The sequence below is a fragment of the Acipenser ruthenus genome, chromosome 32 (assembly GCF_902713425.1).
Source record: "Acipenser ruthenus chromosome 32, fAciRut3.2 maternal haplotype, whole genome shotgun sequence".
NCBI classification, from domain to species: domain Eukaryota; kingdom Metazoa; phylum Chordata; class Actinopteri; order Acipenseriformes; family Acipenseridae; genus Acipenser; species Acipenser ruthenus.
In genome coordinates, this window is record NC_081220.1 from 12196372 (window position 1) to 12216642 (window position 20271).

Genomic DNA, 20271 nt, shown 5'->3' on the forward strand with positions numbered 1-20271 from the left:
AAAGACAGTGGTTGTGATGAGCTGAGTGCAATGGCTGCACTCAGCGTTTAATAACAAAATAAAAGGTTTAAACAACGGAATACAAAACAGGACACGGCACTTGACGCCAAAATAAACAGACAGACAAAACGGACTAGACAGTGCACAACACACAGACGAACAAACACGGTGAGTGAAAACACTTTAACTATTATTATTCTTATTATTATTATTACCTCCGTCTCCAATCCCGTTCTCCACTCACCGAACACCTAACCCTGAGTGAAAGAAACGTGCATCTATATATACTGTTGTGCTGGGATTCAATTACTAATTAATTATTCACTTGAATCCCAGCACGTGAATTAGTTCTGTGCAACCCCGTGCCTAAATACAAATCTACACTTTAAACACACGTGAAACACAGACCCGTTTATATCCCGTGTACCAATCTATACACCAACATTAACATACGCACGCATACATACAACATAGAACACACAAATGCACACAGGGGCGGGGCACTTTGCCACACCCTTACTCAATGAATGCTTTGTTTTATTTAGAATTTTAAGCTATCAATAAAAGATAATACCCTTTTTTAAAATGGCAATGAAACATCAGTAAAGGACACCATTTCAAAGGAAACTGATTAGAAAATATATAGTATAATTTGAAATGTATTAAGGTGAGTAATAAACTAACTCCATTGTGAGGTGTTTCTATGCTGGGTAGTTTTTTTGATGATGATAATAATAATAATAATAATAATAATAATAATAATAATAATAATAATAATAATAATAATAATAATAATAAAACAAATTAGATGGATGCAGTAATTGTATTTTGCAATTAAAACCAAGATTACATTTTTAATCGAGAGATTAATCGCAATTCATTTTTTAATTGCTTGACAGACCTAATTATATATATATATGTATATGAAAAGGTTTACTGCACTGTGTTTACTTGTCTTTCTGCACAGCTGAAGGCCTTTTGTCTAAAACGTCCTGAAATAAAGGATTTTCTAATTTTCTAAATCTTTCATTTTAAATTATCGTTTTTTATATATCTCGGGAAGCACTGTAAAGCACAGAGCGGCGTGGCACTGAAGCATTGGGAAGCACTGTAAAGCACAGAGCGGCGTGGTACTGAAGCATTGGGAAGCACTGTAAAGCAGAGCGGCGTGGTACTGAAGCATTGGGAAGCACTGTAAAGCACAGAGCGGTGTGGTACTGAAGCATTGGGAAGCACTGTAAAGCACAGAGCGGCGTGGTACTGAAGCATTGGGAAGCACTGTAAAGCACAGAGCGGCGTGGCACTGAAGCATTGGGAAGCACTGTAAAGCACAGAGCGGCGTGGTACTGAAGCATTGGGAAGCACTGTAAAGCACAGAGCGGTGTCGTACTGAAGCATTGGGAAGCACTGTAAAGCACAGAGCGGCGTGGTACTGAAGCATTGGGAAGCACTGTAAAGCACAGAGCGGCGTGGTACTGAAGCATTGGGAAGCACTGTAAAGCACAGAGCGGTGTGGTACTGAAGCATTGGGAAGCACTGTAAAGCACAGAGCGGTGTGGTACTGAAGCATTGGGAAGCACTGTAAAGCACAGAGCGGCGTGGTACTGAAGCATTGGGAAGCACTGTAAAGCAGAGCGGCGTGGTACTGAAGCATTGGGAAGCACTGTAAAGCACAGAGCAGCGTGGTACTGAAGCATTGGGAAGCACTGTAAAGCACAGAGCGGCGTGGCACTGAAGCATTGGGAAGCACTGTAAAGCACAGAGCGGTGTGGTACTGAAGCATTGGGAAGCACTGTAAAGCACAGAGCGGCGTGGTACTGAAGCATTGGGAAGCACTGTAAAGCAGAGCGGCGTGGTACTGAAGCATTGGGAAGCACTGTAAAGCACAGAGCAGCGTGGTACTGAAGCATTGGGAAGCACTGTAAAGCACAGAGCGGCGTGGTACTGAAGCATTGGGAAGCACTGTAAAGCACAGAGCGGTGTGGTGCTGAAGCATTGGGAAGCACTGTAAAGCACAGAGCGGTGTGGTGCTGAAGCATTGGGAAGCACTGTAAAGCACAGAGCGGTGTGGTACTGAAGCACTGTAAAGCACAGCGGCGTGGTACTGAAGCATTGGGAAGCACTGTAAAGCACAGAGCGGTGTGGTGCTGAAGCATTGGGAAGCACTGTAAAGCACAGAGCGGTGTGGTGCTGAAGCATTGGGAAGCACTGTAAAGCACAGAGCGGTGTGGTGCTGAAGCATTGGGAAGCACTGTAAAGCACAGAGCGGCGTGGTACTGAAGCATTGGGAAGCACTGTAAAGCACAGGGAAGTAAAGCATAAAAACATGGCAAACCACGTTAAACTAATGCTAGTATAACCGTGGGAACGCGTGTTATTTTCACTGTGTTATTTTCTTATATGTCAACATTTGTACTCTCTGTTTCACAAAAACAATTGTAAAATTGCAAATGTATTAATAAAGAATATAATCTCTCCACAAACTGTTTTCAATATCAAGCTGTCTCTAACCGGAATGCTTTGCACACTAGGAAGAAGCCTCCCCTTTGTCTGATTCGCTGCTCGCTACACATTTATAAAAACCTCCGGTCACATGATTGGGTATATCATTCATCTAGTTTTTAAACGCTGCGTGTGCTACGATTGGCTAAAAATGTGACAATCCTGAACACAGAAGGCGGGTTTGTATTTTTGGCGTCTGGAGTATTTCGCTGAGAAGATTGTAAGTATTTTGCATGGAATTCAGTCCAATTCAACACTAACCTAGCACGGCAGGGCTGTTTGATAAGTGGCAGCGTTGCACATGATTAAAATGCAGGTGTATGTTTGGTTCATGGTGTACAGTACCGTATTTGCTGCATTCTCTGACTGTACACATCTGTGCAACATGGCCGTACTGAATGCAAAGCTGACAAGACCACAACAAACAACACAAGTTCACAACTCGTGTTTTCCAACGTTAGAAAGAAACATACATTCGACTGTTCACTTCAGAACAAGTTGCTATTTAATATTTGCTATTTAATATTTGCAATAAGTATTTTTGAAATCAACACCTGTTGTTCTTATCTGGCCGTTTTGATTAGATGGCACTAGAAACATAACAGTGAGTTGTTATGATCTGCAATAAATACACGCGATGTTTAAGTTTTAAATTCTGATTGTGTTATTACACTGTCTGTTATTTTAACTGCTTCAGAGTTGATAGTGTCGCAGCGAAAGGACCATTTTACCACAGAACAAATCCCATTGTGTCCGGTCTGTGGAGACCTTCAACCTGCAGAGATCTCAAGTTTTTAAAACTGCGATGTGTGAGATTATATGAATACTAAATAAGTGACGTCACAGCAAATAGAAAACGTCCACGCCGCTATAATTTACATACAAAGCAATGATGGCTAATATACTACAGCATGTCGATTTCAGTAACTTACACAGTAAATGAATGAAATCCATACATACAACATCAACTGGAAAGTATCAGCAAGACCAAGTATTGAAGACTTTAAACAAGCTAAGGTATCAACATCATGTAATACACGACTGACCCCATCCTTCATTGTACAGCATGTTGCCATGGCAGCTGAAGTACAGGCTTTGGTGATTTCGCTGTCAGGAAAGGCACCCTTACTGTGGTTCGCAGTGGCGATTGGCAGGTTGTGTTCCACAAGAAAATTAGAAAATAGCACCTCAGCCTTGGACAGCTCTTCTTGCAAAGGAGAACAAGTTGGCACAAAAACCCGTTGCCATACCCACCGAACCTTTCTTCTTTCCTTGAGTCCCTTGCTGTTGACGTGTCGCTCTATGTCCCTTCTTCCTTTGAGAGCACAGCTTGTCGCAACGCATGCAGTGCCATTCCAGTCCAGAAGCTGGCCTCTTCGGATTGAATTTTGTAATGTACTTGTGAGCGCTTTCAAATTTCCGTTTGGCCGCCATCTTGCCTTCACTCTCCTTCTCAGCTGATTGGTTAAAGCAGGGGTGAAAATCGTTTTGAAAATTGGTGCTAAACTGTTTTGAAAGTGTAGCACCAGAGAGCCTACTGGTGCTAAATTATCAACCCCGCCCCACTCTTTAATTAGTGTTTAGTGGATGAGTGTGGGTGGGTCATGTGAGTAGTCCAGACCCAATGAGAAACTATCATCATCTCTGAATGCCCTGGTGCTAGAATCGAGTGCCATCGTGCCAAATTTTCACCCCTGGTTAAAGACAGGAGAGAAGCCATTGAAGGGGTGGGGACACTTTCACCCACTTGATGACCAAGGAAGTGCAACCCTGACTAAAATCAAGACTTGGAAACAGAGATTTATGTAACGAAGTGTAGTACCAAATGCCATGTTTACTATAATGTGTGTTATTGTCGAAACTGCCCTGTTAAGAGCTGCAGAACACATGGAAGCACAACATGCAGCTGCAGTCCCTGTAAATGGGGTTGCACTGCAGGTATCACACATTCAGCTCTGCTTGTGACAGTGCTAGGGATCCCTCAGTATGCTGTGCTGTCCTCACAGTGATGGGGATCCCTTGGTATGCTGTGCTCTCCTCACAGTGATGGGGATCCCTCAGTATGCTGTGCTCTCGTCACAGTGATGGGGATCCCTCAGTATGCTGTGCTCTCGTCACAGTGATGGGGATCCATCAGTGAGCTGTGCTGTCCTCACAGTGATGGGGATTCCTCAGTATGCTGTGCTCTCCTCACAGTGATGGGGATCCCTCAGTATGCTGTGCTCTCTTCACAGTGCTAGGGATCCCTCAGTATGCTGTGCTCTCCTCACAGTGATGGGGATCCCTCAGTATGCTGTGCTGTCCTCACAGTGATGGGGATCCTTCAGTGAGCTGTGCTCTCCTCACAGTGATGGGGATCCCTCAGTGAGCTGTGCTGTCCTCACAGTGATGGGGATTCCTCAGTATGCTGTGCTCTCCTCACAGTGATGGGGATCCCTCAGTATGCTGTGCTCTCTTCACAGTGCTAGGGATCCCTCAGTATGCTGTGCTCTCGTCACAGTGATGGGGATTCCTCAGTATGCTGTGCTCTCCTCACAGTGATGGGGATCCCTCAGTATGCTGTGCTGTCCTCACAGTGATGGGGATCCCTCAGTATGCTGTGCTCTCCTCACAAGTGATGGAGATTCCTCAGTATGCTGTGCTCTCCTCACAGTGATGGAGATTCCTCAGTATGCTGTGCTCTCCTCACAGTGATGGGAATCCCTCGGTATGCTGTACTCTCCTCACAGTGATGGGGATCCCTCGGTATGCTGTGCTCTCCTCACAGTGATGGGGATCCCTCGGTATGCTGTGCTCTCCTCACAGTGATGGGGATCCCTCAGTATGCTGTGCTCTCACAGTGATGGGGATCCCTCGGTATGCTGTGCTCTCCTCACAGTGATGGGGATTCCTCAGTATGCTGTGCTCTCCTCATAGTGATGGGGATCCCTCAGTATGCTGTACTCTCCTCACAGTGATGGGGATCCCTCAGTAAGCTGTGCTCTCCTGGGTCCCTGTGTCTCTCCTGCAGGGTTGCTGGCAGCAGGCTGGCTGGATGTCTGGTATCAGAGCGCTCCTGGGACTCGGGGTGTTAGTGACGACTCGCTGTGTACGAGGAGGCAGGGCTTATACCAGGAGTGGGGCGTGTCCTGCATCCAGTGGGTGGGGCCAGTTGAACTGGGCGTGTCCTAAAGCTGGTATCTCCACAATGGAAACGACAAAACAACTGAAATACCTCAGGTAGAGTTTTCCTTTTAAAATTATTTATTTATGTATTTATTTATTTATTTATTTATTTATTTGGCAGACACCTTTTATCCAAGGGGACTTACAGGTGTTACAGGGTTACAATGCTGAAAATTAAACCCTGATCCAGTATTCAGTTGCTGGCTCTCAGTTCTCTACACTAGACTGGATTGAATTAGCTGTCTCTCCGATCCCCAGTACAGGACTGAGTTCTCTATACTAAACTGTATTGAATTAGCTGGCTCTCAGATCCCCAGTACATCACTGAGTTCTCTACACTAGACTGTATTGAATTAGCTGGCTCTCAGATCCCCAGTACAGCACTGAGTTCTCTATACTAGACTGTATTGAATTAGCTGGCTCTCAGATCCCCAGTACAGGACTGAGTTCTCTACACTAGACTGTATTGAATTAGCTGGCTCTCAGATCCCCAGTACAGCACTGAGTTCTCTATACTAGACTGTATTGAATTAGCTGGCTCTCAGATCCCCAGTACAGGACTGAGTTCTCTACACTAGACTGTATTGAATTAGCTGGCTCTCAGATCCCCAGTACAGCACTGAGTTCTCTACACTAGATTGTATTGAATTAGCTGGCTCTCAGATCCCCAGTACAGCACTGAGATCTCTACACTAGACTGTATTGAATTAGCTGGCTCTCAGATCCCCAGTACAGCACTGAGTTATTATGGTATTTTGCGAGCCCCTGAAAACTAAACTTTGAAAAGTAGTTCTAGCTGTAGTGGATCGCTACACCTCTATTAACACTGTGTGTGTCTCTCTCTCTATCTGTGTGTGCCTCTGTGTGTCTCTCTCTGTGTATCTGTGTGTGTCTCTCTCTGTGTGTGTGTGTGTCTCTCTCTCTGTCTCTGCAGTCAGGAGGAAGCACAGCACATTGATGAGGAGCTCTTCACTGAGTACCGCTTCAGTGTGGATCAGCTGATGGAGCTGGCTGGGCTGAGCTGTGCTGTTGCCATTGCTAAGGTGAGCCTCGTTTCCACAGAAACTGGAGCACAACCCCTCCTGCTGTACCCTGCTAACACAAGACACTACCCCCTGCTGTACTCTGCTAACACAAGACACTACCCTCCTGCTGTACCCTGCTAACACAAGACACTACCCCCTGCTGTACTCTGCTAACACAAGACACTACCCTCCTGCTGTACCCTGCTAACACAAGACACTACCCCCTGCTGTACTCTTCTAACACAAGACACTACCCCCTGCTGTACCCTGCTAACACAAGACACTACCCCCTGCTGTACTCTGCTAACACAAGACACTACCCCCTGCTGTACCCTGCTAACACAAGACACTACCCTCCTGCTGTACCCTGCTAACACAAGACACTACCCCCTGCTGTACTCTGCTAACACAAGACACTACCCTCCTGCTGTACCCTGCTAACACAAGACACTACCCCCTGCTGTACTCTGCTAACACAAGACACTACCCTCCTGCTGTACCCTGCTAACACAAGACACTGCACACTGGAGCAATGGAAGTTCTAAAAGGTGCAGTTTTGAAAGAACCACATGCATTAGCGAGCGTTTATTTTCATTTGAAATTCTGATCTCTGGTTCTGCATTGGGTTCTCAGTGAAGTTTGCTTGCCTTACTCCTGTGAGTCTGTTTCTACAAAACAGTCATCATCCCTGAATGAAAAGTTCAGCCACTAGAACGATGCTCCAGGTAATCCAGAGTCCTGGTGTGGGCCGGGCTGTGTCCCTGGCACACCTGCGCTCAATCACAATGGCTTTGTGTCACTGCTAATGAATTACATTTACTATGTCATTAGAATAGTGAGTATAGTTGAACCTTACTGCACCTGCATAATTTTAATTACCCAATAATTGATCAATTACAATTACACAACTCTCCAAGCTTAATCATTCACAGTTCCGTCTTCCGTGTTCTACACTGAGCGAACATTCTTCTCGTATTTTCAACCACTTTTAGTGACCCCATTTGTTTGAAAAAAAGTTACATAGTTGTGCTTCTGTATTTGTATCTGCTGTTTATTTTACTTTGTAGTATAATTGTAATTGCTGCAGCGTAATTGTAATTGAACAACATGTAATTGTAATTGCCCCCGCTCTGCTCCCTGGCTCCCCTGACTCTCTCTCCTGTCACAGGGCTACCCCGCGGCCTCTTTCCCCAGAGAGAGCCCCACAGTGCTGGTGCTGTGCGGCCCGGGGAACAACGGGGGCGACGGGCTGGTGTGTGCGCGACACCTCAAACTCCTTGTGAGTATCGCAGGGGCGCAGGGGCTCCGTTAAACACTTCACAGAACACTGGTGCTGTAACATAACAGAGCTGTGTAGAGTTTCTATCAGGGTACAAGACCACAAGCACAACAGCACAGCTCACTGTAGCTCACCAAGTGGTTCTTGAGTGAAGAGTGAGTGTGTTTTATAGTTCTCATCTCATTTAATGTTTGTCTTTTAACGGTAGTCGTTTTTCATGACTTGTCCTGTCTCTCTCCCTTCCCTGTTGTATTTCATGACTTGTCCTCTGTCTCTCTCCCTTCCCTGTTGTTTTTCATGACTTGTCCTCTGTCTCTCTCCCTTCCCTGTTGTTTTTCATGACATGCTGTCTGTCTCTCTCCCTATCTTGTTGCTTTTCTCCAGGGCTATGAGCCCACCATCGTGTACCCAAAACGGCCCAACAAGCCCCTGTTTGAGAACCTGACCACCCAGTGTGAGAAAATGGGCATCCCCTTCCTGCCCGAGCTTCCAACAGAGGTGAGCAGCTCCCCTCGATTTCATACCCACGGACGGGTGGTTGATGCAATCCAGGGGGATTCCCCAGCAGTGCTGTAAAATGCTCTAATACAAATCCAGCTGTGGCTTATCAGGGTATGTCGCAGGAGGGAGTGTGATCTGGATACACTGCAATGTGTTTTATAGCGAGGGTCTTTCTCCCAGTGGAAGTGGGTCTCATTGCTTGTCCTGGCCTCTCCTGCAGCCTCAGCTTATCGACCAGGCCTACAACCTGGTGATCGACGCCATCTTCGGCTTCAGCTTCAAGGGGGTGGTGCGGGAGCCCTTCGGCACTATCCTGAGCACCCTGAAGAGGGCGACGGTGCCCATCGCCAGCATCGACATCCCCTCAGGTAGGACCCACAGCAGCTTCACCAGCGGAGGAGCACCCATACTGCACTGAACCGGACCTGCAGACTCCACTAGAAAACAAGCTTATTACCATCCATCAGGCACTTCTTAAACCCTGGGAGGATAGTCGGGGAATCAGAATCCGAGTCATGGTGACCTAGTTTTACACACATGTACGATAAAACTTGTAAGAAACCGAATCAAGTAGACAAACGTTTTTCAGTAGTACTGCAAAGGCACGCTAAGTTTCATTGACTATGTTTTGAAGTTTATCTTTTATATACACACTGTATGAACAGACAAGCGCGTCCTTATATCTACCAATTCAGAAACTGCTAAAGAATATCCTTAGCAAGTTTCATCCCAACTGTATAAGAATTTCTCTAGATAAATCTAAAGTGTGTCGCACCTATGCAGACAGACGGGCAGTCTTGCAGGTCTGTACCAGCTGCTTCTCCCATCTTCATGCGTCTCTTGCAGGCTGGGATGTGGAAGCAGGGAGCCCCGATGGGCTGCAGCCAGACATGCTCATCTCTCTCACTGCACCCAAGAAAGCTGCTCTGCTCTTCCGAGGACGCTACCACTACCTGGGGGGGCGCTTCGTCCCTGCTGCCCTGGAGCGCAAGTACCAGCTGAACCTGCCCCCCTACCCCGGCACGGAGTGCGTGCAGCGGCTGCTGTAGAGCAAGCACAGCCCCTAGGCTCGCACAGCTTCATGACAAAGAGAACAGTGAGGTTTGCTGTAACTGACCCATTGCGTGGGGATGGGAATACAATATTAATTTAATACATTACCAAAGCCTTGATGTGGAACGCTAGCACTAGGAATTCTACAAACTTCAGCTGAAGTTATGTTAAACAAGTTTGTAGTTGTTGCCTTTTATATAAAAACTTAAACTTAGCGGTACACTGAAGAAGGAACTAGCCGAATTGTTTTGTATCGTTGACTTAATTTCTGAAAAGTTGAGAATGAGCGTTTTGATGTCACTGAAGAAAAGGCAAAGCGATTCCAAAACAAAGACATGATCTCTTTAAACAAAGTCGATATATATAGAAATCTGGAACTTTACATCCATTCCCAAAACTGTGGGTACATTTCAAGTTAACATATCTTGGTAGTCTACTATTAAATGCATTACTTGTGTAACTGATTTATTAAGTCTTGTAAGGACGCTGTATTCTTTGGCTAGTTATCGAAAGCAAAAAATAACCAGTTTTCCAGAGATTGAGGAGACATTTTCAATGTATTTTATGTTTTACAGCAGCCTGGTAGAAAACAGGTTTCAATTCACAAGAAAATGAACAATGTTCTTGTTTAGCTCAGTATTCTATTGGCTGGGGTTTGCTTTGGTTTTTCATTTTGGATTATATACTAAACAAATAAATGATGTACATGCAATAATACAATTCTTTTTTGTGGGGTGGTTTATTGTTTTTATAATCAATCATGTATGTTTAGGAGATAGACAATCTTTATACATTGCAAACAAAGGACTGTACAGCTTCAGTCTTCCTGACAATTCTTTAAAAAACACATAATTTACAATTGATTTACAGTTCATAATGAATGGATACAAACGACAGCTGGTGTCCATTAGCAAAACCAGACTGCTCGTCTTAAAAAAATTCATCTTTAAAAAGCTTTTTCTCTCCTATTTTACATATATTAATGAATGTTTCTGGTTTTTCCAAAAACACAATAGTGAACTTTGTCATGTAAAATAGAGGGAAGAGAATGTTTTAAAAAGGCGTGTCAGTTATTGAATCTCTCTACCTGGCTAAACCCTTTGGAACCAGCACAGGTTTTCAGATTCCTTTCTTTGCTGTTATTTCTGGAGACAGTCTGTTATTGTTTTTTTACTATTTATTTTTTAAAGTGTAACACCCACAGCTTTTTATCTTCACCCTGGGAACACGCCGATCCGTATTGTTTGGCTGTTTGGTATTTTTCTTTCACTGTGATTCAAGCCACACTAATCATGGCCTACCTTGGACTATGTGATAAGGGTCTGTGAAAGCACACCTATGAGTTTAATGGAAGAAGGGGCCCCATATACTAGGACCACACCTAGCAGTGTTTTGCATATAGCGCACAATGTGAATGTAAGGCTAAAGTGGGGTCCTATAACCTGTAACACAGGAAGGAAGTGAACTTCTTGTGTATGGCCAGGAAAATGGACTTGAGCTGGAAACCACAGGAGGCTTCAGTTGAATGTTTGTGTGTTTTCCAGGTCCTTGGTTATCTCTTAAGAGCAGGTCATTCGTGTTCCAGTGCCTTGCTCCTCTTCTTTTTCGGTTTCTTCTCCGAATCCTGCGGTGTCGCTTCTTCCTGCAGTGCTTCCTCCTGCCGTTTTCTCTTTCGTTTCTTTTTCTTCATCCCTTCTTCCCCCGGCCCCAGTTCCTCAGCACCTCCCTGGAATTCCTCTTCCAGAGTCTTCGCCCGTTTCTTTTTTCTCTTCTTTTTTGACCGTCCCGTCTCTCTGGTCTCTAGCTCCTCTGCGTTCCCGTCCTCGGGCTCTCCTCCCGAGTCAGGAGTGGGAACGTCTCTTTCCCTGCAGCTGTTTTTCTCCTGTTTGCCGTGTCTCTCGCGGTGTGCTCTGGCAGTCTCTGTGTTGGTGGGTTTGCTCGGCTCCTGGGTCTTCGCTCTGTATTTAGCCAGGAACTCTCTCTCCTGCTCCTCCAGCCGGGCCAGCTTGGCGCTCATCTTGAAGCCGTGACGGGCACCTCTTAAAAAAAAAAAAAAAAAAAGAAGAATTATTTAGAAACCTGCAGGGTAGAAAAGTTATGTAAAAAATCTTGTACCCAATAGTAATACATCTACAGAGCAGCTTCTCAGAATCTAAATGTAACAGTTATCTTGACTAATGTATTATTGTTGTGGTTTAGGTTCACTTTGTATTGTTTTCTGTTTCAGTCGGCACATCCTGTTGGCTTTTTAATACTCCAGAAGTTTAAAGCCCCGCGGCCACAGCAGAGCTCTGAGTCATGGCTCCTCTCTAAGCACGGCTGGTACAGCAGAGTGAGCTCTCAGAATCATGGCTCCTCTCTAAGCACGGCTGGTACAGCAGAGTGAGCTCTCAGAATCATGGCTCCTCTCTAAGCACGGCTGGTACAGCAGAGTGAGCTCTCAGAATCATGGCTCCTCTCTAAGCACGGCTGGTACAGCAGAGTGTGCTCTCAGAATCATGGCTCCTCTCTAAGCATGGCTGGTACAGCAGTGAGCTCTCAATCATGGCTCCTCTCTAAGCATGGCTGGTACAGCAGTGAGCTCTCAGAATCATGGCTCCTCTAAGCACAGCTGGTACAGCAGAGTGTGCTCTCAGAATCATGGCTCCTCTAAGCACAGCTGGTAAAGCAGAGTGAGCTCTCAGAATCATGGCTCCTCTAAGCACGGCTGATACAGCAGAGTGTGCTCTCAGAATCATGGCTCCTCTCTAAGCATGGCTGGTACAGCAGTGAGCTCTCAATCATGGCTCCTCTCTAAGCATGGCTGGTACAGCAGTGAGCTCTCAGAATCATGGCTCCTCTAAGCACGGCTGGTACAGCAGAGTGAGCTCTCAGAATCACGGCTCCTCTCTAAGCACAGCTGGTAAAGCAGAGTGAGCTCTCAGAATCATGGCTCCTCTAAGCACAGCTGGTAAAGCAGAGTGAGCTCTCAGAATCATGGCTCCTCTAAGCACAGCTGGTAAAGCAGAGTGAGCTCTCAGAATCATGGCTCCTCTAAGCACAGCTGGTAAAGCAGAGTGAGCTCTCAGAATCACGGCTCCTCTCTAAGCACAGCTGGTAAAGCAGAGTGAGCTCTCAGAATCATGGCTCCTCTAAGCACAGCTGGTAAAGCAGAGTGAGCTCTCAGAATCATGGCTCCTCTAAGCACAGCTGGTAAAGCAGAGTGAGCTCTCAGAATCATGGCTCCTCTAAGCACAGCTGGTAAAGCAGAGTGAGCTCTCAGAATCATGGCTCCTCTAAGCACAGCTGGTAAAGCAGAGTGAGCTCTCAGAATCATGGCTCCTCTAAGCACGGCTGGTAAAGCAGAGTGAGCTCTCAGAATCATGGCTCCTCTCTAAGCACGGCTGGTAAAGCAGAGTGAGCTCTCAGAATCATGGCTCCTCTAAGCACAGCTGGTAAAGCAGAGTGAGCTCTCAGAATCATGGCTCCTCTAAGCACAGCTGGTAAAGCAGAGTGAGCTCTCAGAATCATGGCTCCTCTAAGCACAGCTGGTAAAGCAGAGTGAGCTCTCAGAATCATGGCTCCTCTAAGCACGGCTGGTAAAGCAGAGTGAGCTCTCAGAATCATGGCTCCTCTCTAAGCACAGCTGGTACAGCAGAGTGAGCTCTCAGAATCATGGCTCCTCTAAGCACAGCTGGTACAGCAGAGTGTAACCATTAACCTGCCCCCCAATGGATGGAAGAAACACATCAGAAATACCACAAAGAACCAACTGATGAAGATGCAGTTATAGCCCACATGTAAACTATTTGTCGACATTTTTACACTTCCCTAGATCACCAGCACACTTTTCAGTGCAAAAAATGTCAAACATAGAATAACCGTGACTTAAAAGATCCTAATTCCCCAATAAAAAACAATTCTCAGTAATTCAATTACAAAAAACTTGCATATGAAGGATCAATTTATTTCAGCAATAAAAGGATTTCATTTTGAAACCTAAACCTTTATTCATAAAGAGGCTGTTATTTTGTAGTGTGGAACATTTACTTAATATTGACGGTATTTCCAATGCGTTTGATACACATTCAATAGGAATGCTGTTCATTCTGATGCGACTGCAGGGGAGTAACTGACAGGTGTTATACAATCTTACTTGTGAGCCGTGCGCCCCCCACACGCTTTCACCAGATCTGCATCCGATAACCTACCAGGGGAGAGAGAGGAGAGATGCACAGTGACTCACAAACCGCTCCTTACTCATCACACGCACGACGGCCAAGGACAAAAGACTGCATCACCTACAATCATAGGATTGAGACATTAAAAAAAAAACTATATGGACAGAATTTAGATTGAACATCATGTAATCAAAAGTCTACCGGAAGCCATACTAGTAGTACAGTATTTCAGGTTCGATTTTTCAATGAGTCAGTTTTTCGTTAAGTATTTGGAAAACTACAAAGCGGTGTGGAATTCAGTGTGTTAACATAACATTATTCAGCAGGATTCATTCGACTTTGAAGCAAAACCAGTTAATTCTATAAATGAACTTTTGGCCATAGCTGTGCATGCAGGCTTGCATGGAGGAGGAGCTGCTCACTTTGTGGAGGAGGACAGGTCCAGCTTCTCATCCTCGTCGCTGCTGTCACTGTCGCTGCTCCCCGAGGCCCCGGCTCTCTCCTCCGCCTGCTCTCCGCCCGACAACAGCGTCGCTGACTGAGACAAACGGGAACCAATCACGCGTCAGCACCAGAGACCACAGGTATTGAACACCAGGAGCTTGCAGATCACCTATAGAGGGCGCTATCTAACCTGAAAGAGCTTGAGAATCATCCCTCTCACTGTAGCAGTGTCTTCAACATGCTGTTACAGGGCTGCCAGGCGGCACAGTGGGCAACAGGCATTAACTTCCAGCCGGTGAAAAGACACTGAAATGGGTCAACGTGTTTTACTTTAGAATTGTGAGCGTGCTAAAGTCATGGATGATCTGTTTATTGCACGAATTTGTATTTTCCTGGAACCTTTTTACTTATTTTTTGCCCAGCTAATAAATCATTGAATTTCACTCAGTTCCCCATCTTGAGTCACAAGTAGGGGTGTAAAGATTCATCAAAATATCGATGCATCGCGATCTTTTATTAAACAATCCGATCCATGGATTATGTATCGCGATACAGCAATAACATAACCAATTATGTTTTCATTTGTAATCCGCCACATGTGATGATCACCAAATAAAAAGAAAGGGGTCAGTTCCATTATCCAGTAGCTGAACGTAAATTGTAAGGGGAGGGATTGAACTTCACTGCCTGCTTGTTTCTGAGGGCGGAGACATTTTCAGGAAGCACGTGGAAACCAAACACATGACACAATAACTTGCTTAGAAAAAAACACACTGTAAATCCACTAATGTATTTGACTTATAGTTATATTAGAACATTTATTTGGTCTCATGTTTTAATATATATGTTTTTGCAACATTTATAAATATCAAGAAACGAGTGAATATAGCAGATACTATTTCATGAACTTACTGTATCGGTACATTTTATTTTCCTTATTACAGTACTGATAATAATGGAATAAATAACTACCGGTATTTTATTTATAAATATTATTTTGAGAAAATAAGCGAGAGAAGTGTCCATTGTTGCTTATAAAGACCCCGAGAATAAACGTGTCATTAAATCACTCAGGTGAAACAACGTCTTCATTTGCCCAAACATCAATATTTTTCAACAAAACCTTCAGGAAGTAGCAGGGTCCCTCGGGTGATAGAATAACACGTTTTTATACACGTATCTCCAAGCAGAATGCATAATACAACAATATGTAAAGTTAAAAAAAAAAACAAGAAGAAATATCGTATTGAAAAAAATTGCGAAAAGTTTGTATGTTGTGTGTACTTTAGAATGTTCTCAGAGTGTTCTGAACAAAACGACACAAAAATTCCAAGATGCTGCTGTAAAAAATAAACTGTTAGTGATTTTTATAGGAAGAGATTCAAAAACAGCCAAAAAAAAGACCTTGCCTCGAGGAGCATCCCAGTGAAAAACGCTTGGTCCTAATACACAAAGTGAAACTTCATAGGAGTCGTACACCGCTGAACAAGACAGATATTTATCATTTATTTTTATACTCGGGCAGTTTCATTTAGGAAATTGGAAGCCTGTTGATAAAATGTATTCACTAATTTTCTTCAGGATTAAATATTTTAATAATTAAATACCCCTTTAGAGAAAGTACTTACAAAAAAACATAAATATTATTATTATTATTATTTATTTCTTAGCAGACACCCCTATCCAGGGCGACTTACAATTGATATCACATTATTTTTACGTACAATTACCCATTTATACAGTTGGGTTTTTACTGGAGCAATCTAGGTAAAGTACCTTGCTCAAGGGTACAGCAGCAGTGTCCCCCACCTGGGATTGAACCCACGACCCTCCGGTCAAGAGTCCAGAGCCCTAACCACTACTCCACACGGCTGCCTAAATATATATGTATTGTGACACGTATCGTATCGTGGCTTGTATCGCGATATGTATCGTGGCGTGTGTATCGTGATCAGTATCGCGATATGTATCGTGGTGTGTGTATCGAGATATGTATTCTCACACCCCTAATCACAAGTAAGGTGAGTTAGTCGGTGGTCTCCACCTCGACCCCAGTGGATTCCCCGTCACAACCTCCCCCACAATCTAGCCCAATGCTGAAGCACAGTGCCCCGCTGTGGATCCAGGGTGCCCTGCTCACCTTGATGAATCGCCCGTACAGCTTGGCCTTGCCCAGCTCAGCTCTGCGCGGCTTCTTATTGGTGATTCCCCCCTCTTCCTCGGCCAGCTTCTTCAACTGCACGCCCTCCTGTGGTCACCGGGAGAACAACACCATTGCACTGCATTAACCCCTTAAGGGACACAAGGAATCAAGAGGCTGTTCAAACGGTTTCATCTTAAAATCCAATGACGAGATCCAACCTGTCAGTACATTTTAAACTGTTCATGGACCTCATCGGAAAAGTAAGGACGTTAGCTTTGTTTTTATTTCTGGGACACATACGTCTATTGTACCTCAAAAGGTTGCAAGGTGTGGAGCTAACAACAAAATCCAGTCAATCTTAACCTTGCAGTAAAAAATGACCTTATATGAACTGTCGCCACATGCTAGCAGTCATGTTTTAGATGCTTCATCAAACTTGACCAAACCACTACCCTTCATGATGACAACCAGGTCTTCAAATATTCAGTGTATTTTTTAAATAACCAAGTACTGTAAAAAAAAAAAAAAAATATATATATATATATCTGACACAAGGTTGGATATCAACACATTTCATTCTCTTCGTTATAGGCACATTCCCCAGTAAGGACCTACAGTCGGGCTCATGTCTAAAGCTGAAAGCTTTTTCAGGAACAGTGGCTTGAAACCTGGTTCCAGGAGACCTAGTCTGGGGCAACTTTGCTGTATCAAACCCCAAGTCTCCCCTGGTGTGCCGTGCAGTCTCCTGAAACCAAGTTCCAAGCCAAAAAGTGTTTCTGTGTTTCCCTCAGCTTAACTTCCACACAGAGAAACAGAAAGACCTGCAGCGACCTCGTCCGATATCTGACCAGCTGTTTAACATGAGCTCCTGGGAACGGTGACAATGGTAGAGTAGTCACTACATTGGACTGCTGTAGCTAGCAGGTAGAAGAGCAGAGCGCTTACCTCACTGGCCTCCACAGCAAGGTTGGAGGAGGCTTTGTTGAAGACGTGGTCCCACCAGTGGAAAGTGAACTGCTCTCCTTCATGATGCCCGACCTGGGAAGAGAAGCCGGCTGTCACACGTCTCATTGCAAACCTCCTGTATTCAGTGCCGGCAGAACAGGCTGCGGCAGATGCAACCAGGAACTGCCTTTGTTTCAGGCCACTGCGTTTCAGAGTAGTTATTCACGGTGGTGTTCAGTATTGCTCTACTGCATTAATGATTAAGAATAAAAGCCTGTCAATAGCACAGAAACTCACAGCACAGGACGAGCGTAAGCTCACAATCAGAGTTATAAGCAAGACCGCTTGCTAAACCAGTTGAAAGCCCAGATACAGCCTGACCCAAAGTGAGTGCAACTAACAAAATAATTCCACAGATCTTTTTCTACTTCTGTTCATTATTTGTCTCAACTGTGCAGTTTTGAAAGAAACACGTGTTATAGTTCACTTATATTTTTATTTTAAAACAGGATATCTACGCTGTTTGCAAGCCATGCTTTCAGGTAGTACTGCACTTCCTGGTCATTTCCCCACCCCTTCAAGGGCTCCTTTCCTGTCTGTAACCAATCAGCTGCTTCCCTAATTGACTGACATGTTTCCAGCCATGACCCAGAGGACACTGCGGAGGTGAAATGACCCAGGAAGTGCAAGATGCAAGAGGTCGTTTGTAAAGATGAAATCCTGTGTCTCTTTCCGGGACGGAGGCGGCTCACCCCAGATTTGTCGCATTTCACTTTCACTTTGATGGCCTCGGAAATCCCATTCTCTCTTTTGCCAAGACCTTTCCCTGAGAAAAAAAAAAACAGCAGCATTACAGTCAAATTTATAATCAACGTGAAGATGATTACAGTCATTTTCTGTGCCGTGTCTCGGTGAAATCTAATCATGTGATTTGGTTAATGTTAATGTAAGGATAATACATGCAACACAAAATACACTGGGATTATTCTCTGGGTGTCTGACTGTTACAGATTGTGATGTCCAATTTTGCTAAAATCAAGTTATACTGCAGGGAGATCTAAAACTGGGGGAACACGAAGCCACGTTTTCAGGAAGTGGCTTGAAACCTGCTTCCAGGAAACCCAGTTTGAAGTAACTTTGCTGTATCAACCCCAAGTCTCCCCTGAAACCAAGTTCCAAGAGCTTCATGTTCCCTCATCTTCACAGAATTCCTCATCAGCATACAGAACCCTGTCAGACTCCTGCCAGGATCCTGACTGAACAACGTGTGTCCCTGCTGCAGCTAAACAAACTCGCCAGCAAACACAGTCTGTTTCCTTCTCATCACATCATAATAAAAGCTGGATTTTTATTGGCACTAAGGCATCTGATTCCACTGCTGCACAAACACATTGTTATCGCGACCCATTCCACATTCTTAAACACATAACGATGTCTCCCCTTCTTCAGCCCTGGTCGCTTTCTGGAGTTTTACTGGCAGTAGAATGTGTACTGGTGATAAAACCCTAAAGGCTGCAGCCAGTATCTTGTACTGGTTCTCGTCACCCTGCTTGCGCCCGGCTCTCACCCTGCTCCCAGCCGTGCCGCAGTAACTGCTGCTCAGCGAACTGCAGCCCTCGGAGCTTCCCGTCTTCCGGACCGGCCATTGCGGGACTGCACGAAACGGGGCTATAAAACAACAGACAGAATTCAAGAGCTAGTTCCACCGAGCAGTCTGAAAAACAAGTTTTAAAAAAGCACGTTGACCTTTAACAATTACTTTTTGATTTATCCTGTCAGCAGATGTTGGCGTTAAAAAAAAAAACAGCGCAAATGTATTTTTATAATACCTGTGTTCTGCGGAGTAATAAAGAGATGTGCCGGTACTGAAAATCCGCGCTACTTCACTCCTGCCATGCTGAGTGTCGTGCAGACGGACATGACACCGGCAGCACGAACTTTGACATCTACGAGTCATTGCATCACTTCCTAGCAGCGGTAGCGCAAAGAACGCGCGTCCTTAGCAACGGGTTTTCACACCACAGAAAACGGTCAATGGTTTGATAACAGGTGTTATTTAAAAATAGAAACCTACACGAATTATATTATGCCAATGTATTTTATATATCTGTTTAATCGTGGCTTTTTAAAAACCAAATTTGAACAGGGACCCCCAAATGAAAATCTGATTAAGAGAATCAAGGTCCTTCTGTCTCATATTGACCAATCAGGTTAAAGGAAATCTTTACATGTTCTATTATGTGAAGCATTCCAGTCAAGCAGTTATTATTATTATTATTTATTTCTTAACAGACGCCCTTATCCAGGGCGACTTACAATTGTTACAAGATATCACATTATACATTATTTCACATTATACAGATATCACATTATTTTTACATACAATTACCCATTTATACAGTTGGGTTTTTACTGGAGCAATCTAGGTAAAGTACCTTGCTCAAGGGTACAGCAGCAGTGTCCCCCACTGGGGATTGAACCCACGACCCTACGGTCAAGAGTCCAGAGCCCTAACCACTACTCCACACTGCTGCCCAGTTCCTGCATTTTGCCACAAGATGGAGCAATTGAGACACAAAAACGAGTATTATTATATATATATATTTGGTATAAATATTGTATCTAGTCTACCGCACGGCGATAGAAATTCTAAACGTAGCTTAAATACATTTAATATTGCATACGCCAATGGCAGGCAAACCCGAAGAGCGGCTCCTTTATCACTTTATCAGTTAAATAAAAATAAAAATACTGTGTATTTGAGGAATTGCAATAACTCGAAATGGTTGTAAACATCACCAGTAAAGTCTAGAAAAGAAAAAGACAAAAATACAAACCCGCTGGTACCGTAACTGCGGTGTTGATTTGAAAGTTTAAAAACACTGTAAAGTAACTAATGACTTGAGAAATGTGTGACTCTAGTAACGTTACGCATATGTATTTAACCCTCACAGAAAGAAGAGTCGCGTCTCTGATTTAGGAAGTGAGTATTAAAACAGAGAAGCCGCGTGTGCCGTGATTATCTGTTCGGACTTTCCGAAGAACGACCTTTAA

General features: G+C 44.3%; 2 protein-coding genes across 7 annotated transcripts; one reads left to right on the top strand and one right to left on the bottom strand.

The window, feature by feature from the left end:
* The first annotated feature begins 32 nt into the window (after window positions 1–32).
* naxe (NAD(P)HX epimerase) lies at window positions 33–10245 on the top strand. Of its 2 annotated transcripts, none has more exons than XM_059006050.1 (7): window positions 33–168; window positions 5513–5721; window positions 6602–6710; window positions 7861–7971; window positions 8356–8469; window positions 8693–8840; window positions 9319–10245. In XM_059006050.1, exons 2-7 carry the CDS (start codon window positions 5537–5539, stop codon window positions 9519–9521), a joined length of 870 nt encoding a protein of 289 aa, XP_058862033.1. In that variant the 5' UTR covers window positions 33–168; window positions 5513–5536; the 3' UTR covers window positions 9522–10245. The 2 variants fall into 2 exon arrangements, with proteins under 2 accessions (XP_058862033.1, XP_058862032.1); XM_059006049.1 differs by lacking the exon at window positions 33–168 and adding an exon at window positions 2591–2722.
* Window positions 10246–10928: 683 nt separating this feature from the next.
* On the bottom strand, window positions 10929–19183 carry LOC117395140 (G patch domain-containing protein 4). 5 transcript variants are annotated; one of them, XM_059006044.1, is made up of 8 exons: window positions 19047–19183; window positions 18785–18885; window positions 17970–18043; window positions 17218–17310; window positions 16270–16377; window positions 14108–14223; window positions 13661–13711; window positions 10929–11564 (listed from the first exon to the last, which is right to left on the bottom strand). In XM_059006044.1, the coding sequence occupies exons 1-8, from the start codon at window positions 19172–19174 to the stop codon at window positions 11096–11098; spliced, it is 1140 nt and encodes a 379-aa protein (XP_058862027.1). In that variant the 5' UTR covers window positions 19175–19183; the 3' UTR covers window positions 10929–11095. The 5 variants fall into 5 exon arrangements, with proteins under 5 accessions (XP_058862027.1, XP_058862029.1, XP_058862030.1 ...); XM_059006046.1 differs by having other exon boundaries at window positions 19054–19147; XM_059006047.1 differs by having other exon boundaries at window positions 18785–18931; window positions 19047–19135.
* Between the last annotated feature and the right edge of the window lie 1088 nt (window positions 19184–20271).